Here is a 2,011-nt window from a genome sequence, read left to right on the forward strand (position 1 = left end):
ATAATGCACAGTGAACCATTAAGGTCTGTGAGGTGGATCCACATACATTAATATCAACAAAAGTAGAAAGCAAGGGGAGGGAAGGAGTACCCGAGACCATACCAGCTTCTGCTGCCGAGCGAGCCCTGGTCCTTGGTGGTGAGGGTTGCCGAAGTCCCGGATCGATCGCAGGAGAGGTGGTCGCTGTGGGCAGTCCCGAAGAGGTAGGTCGAGAGGTGATAGGAGATGCCGTTCTGGTAGGGGTCAGACTGACCCTCAGAGATTCTTCCGCTTTCTTATTAAGTGGACAATCCTTCGCAAGGTGTCCCACTTTGTGACATCGTCTGCAACGGAAGGGGACTCCTTCATAGTCAAGGATCTGAACTCTGATACATCTGCCCCACTGTAGAGTGATCTATTCCTCGAGTCCATCACGTGTGTCTAGATGGACCAATATCCGCGCCAGGGTTCGATTCCCAGATTCAATGTATGTGCGGTCGTAATCCAGGTAGGTCCCCAGTGCATTTCCGATCCTAATGAATACTTCTTCAGCCAAAAATGGCAGTGGGAGGCCTGGTAGACGCACCCAAATCGGTTCGGCTCCAATCTGTTTGCGTTCCGGGTCAAAGAGGGGACTCCATCTCCTGAGGAGGACCGGGGCCATTTCAATATGCCAGTATCTGCCCAAGACCAGATTTGTGTGACTTTCCTTGGAGAAATGAAGGGAGAACCATCCTCTGGGGAAGACATGGACCGCAGGCAGGTTGAATAAAACACCGCCCCAGATCTCCTTTACCCATTGTTTGAGACTTTTCACCGAGTATCTCCTTCCCCTGACATGCCCTACCAGTACAGTGTTTGCAATGTCCATAAGGTCGCCGAGAGGTTTCGATTCGTCGAACTTGATGGTAATGTCCTTCGCCATTTCCTTTACGCACTTAATCTTCTTTTTGCAGGCGCGAGGCACCGACGGATGGTTGACCAGGGGGTTGGTAATACCATCCAGGGAAGGGGGTTTTGCGGACTTGATTCTAACAGCAAGGGTTTCAAAACAGCCTGAGGGTCGGACGCCCGAAGAAGAGGGATTTGATGCAGGGGGAACCGACGGGGGGGGAGATGGCACCGAAAGGAGAGGGTGGGCAAGCGGATCAAAAGAAGGCGAAGGTGGCGTATGAGTGGCCAGAAAATGCAGAGAGCCTGGCGAGAGCGGGGGGACCTCAAACTACGGTGATTCGATAGGGATAGAAGCAACAATGGGCTAGGATGTGTAGTGAACGGCCAGCGAGTCAGAGCGAGGGTGCTGCTGCAGATCCAGAGCAATCGATGCTGAGGAAGGTGCAAACTTTGAGAGAGATGTAAACCTAGAGTTCCCGAAAATAGCTTTTTCCGGCGATGGATCCTCCGAGTAGTCCACCGCCTCTTGCTCCATATAGTCAGCCATAACTGTCTCCTGAGCGGCGACCGAAAGCGACAGGTGTAGATTCCTATGGAGGAGCTGTAGCAGTATAGCCCCTGTACCGAAACCGCGACGGTGAAACGGTGCGAAAAGCAGTAGAGTAAACCCTAGCCTCGTCGATCCTGCAGTCGTCACGGAATGTCCTTTACCCGAGTCCCTTACGCGTGCGCGCCATCAGAGCCCCTCTTTTAAGTAATCAGAATTCGAATGAAGGAATATGATCTTATCCTTTTTGGATTTTATTTTTATTATGTTTATATTTTTTTTATGGTTCCAAATTCTTGCTTTCATTTTCTTATTTCTAACTTTAAAACTTTGTTTCATTTTACAAATAGTTTATCTTTTGATATTTTTATTAATATAATTCTTACTATTTTTGGACATCAAAACTGAATAATGCTAACCCATATATTTCAGGTTTCCTTATTCTTAAGATAATGGAGAATTTACTTATGGTTTTTGTTTGTTACTTTGTTTTCTGGGCCCTCACAAAGTTCAAAGAAAGTCCCTGCTTTATTTGAATTTTTGTTTGAAGTAGCAAATATTTGATATTATGATCTTAGTGTTGTAAAGAAA

At 47.4% G+C, this 2,011-nt stretch overlaps 1 protein-coding gene across 1 annotated transcript; it reads right to left on the reverse strand.

Moving 5' to 3' along the window:
• Positions 1–394: 394 nt before the first annotated feature.
• LOC149213000 (uncharacterized) lies at positions 395–904 on the reverse strand. Its single transcript, XM_089388887.1, has one exon. It carries the CDS (start codon positions 902–904, stop codon positions 395–397), a length of 510 nt encoding a protein of 169 aa, XP_089245013.1.
• Between the last annotated feature and the right edge of the window lie 1,107 nt (positions 905–2,011).

Source organism: Pinus tabuliformis, chromosome 1_1, assembly GCF_031772625.1.
Source record: "Pinus tabuliformis cultivar Carrire ecotype Pingquan chromosome 1_1, CPIR1, whole genome shotgun sequence".
NCBI classification, from domain to species: Eukaryota; Viridiplantae; Streptophyta; class Pinopsida; order Pinales; family Pinaceae; genus Pinus; species Pinus tabuliformis.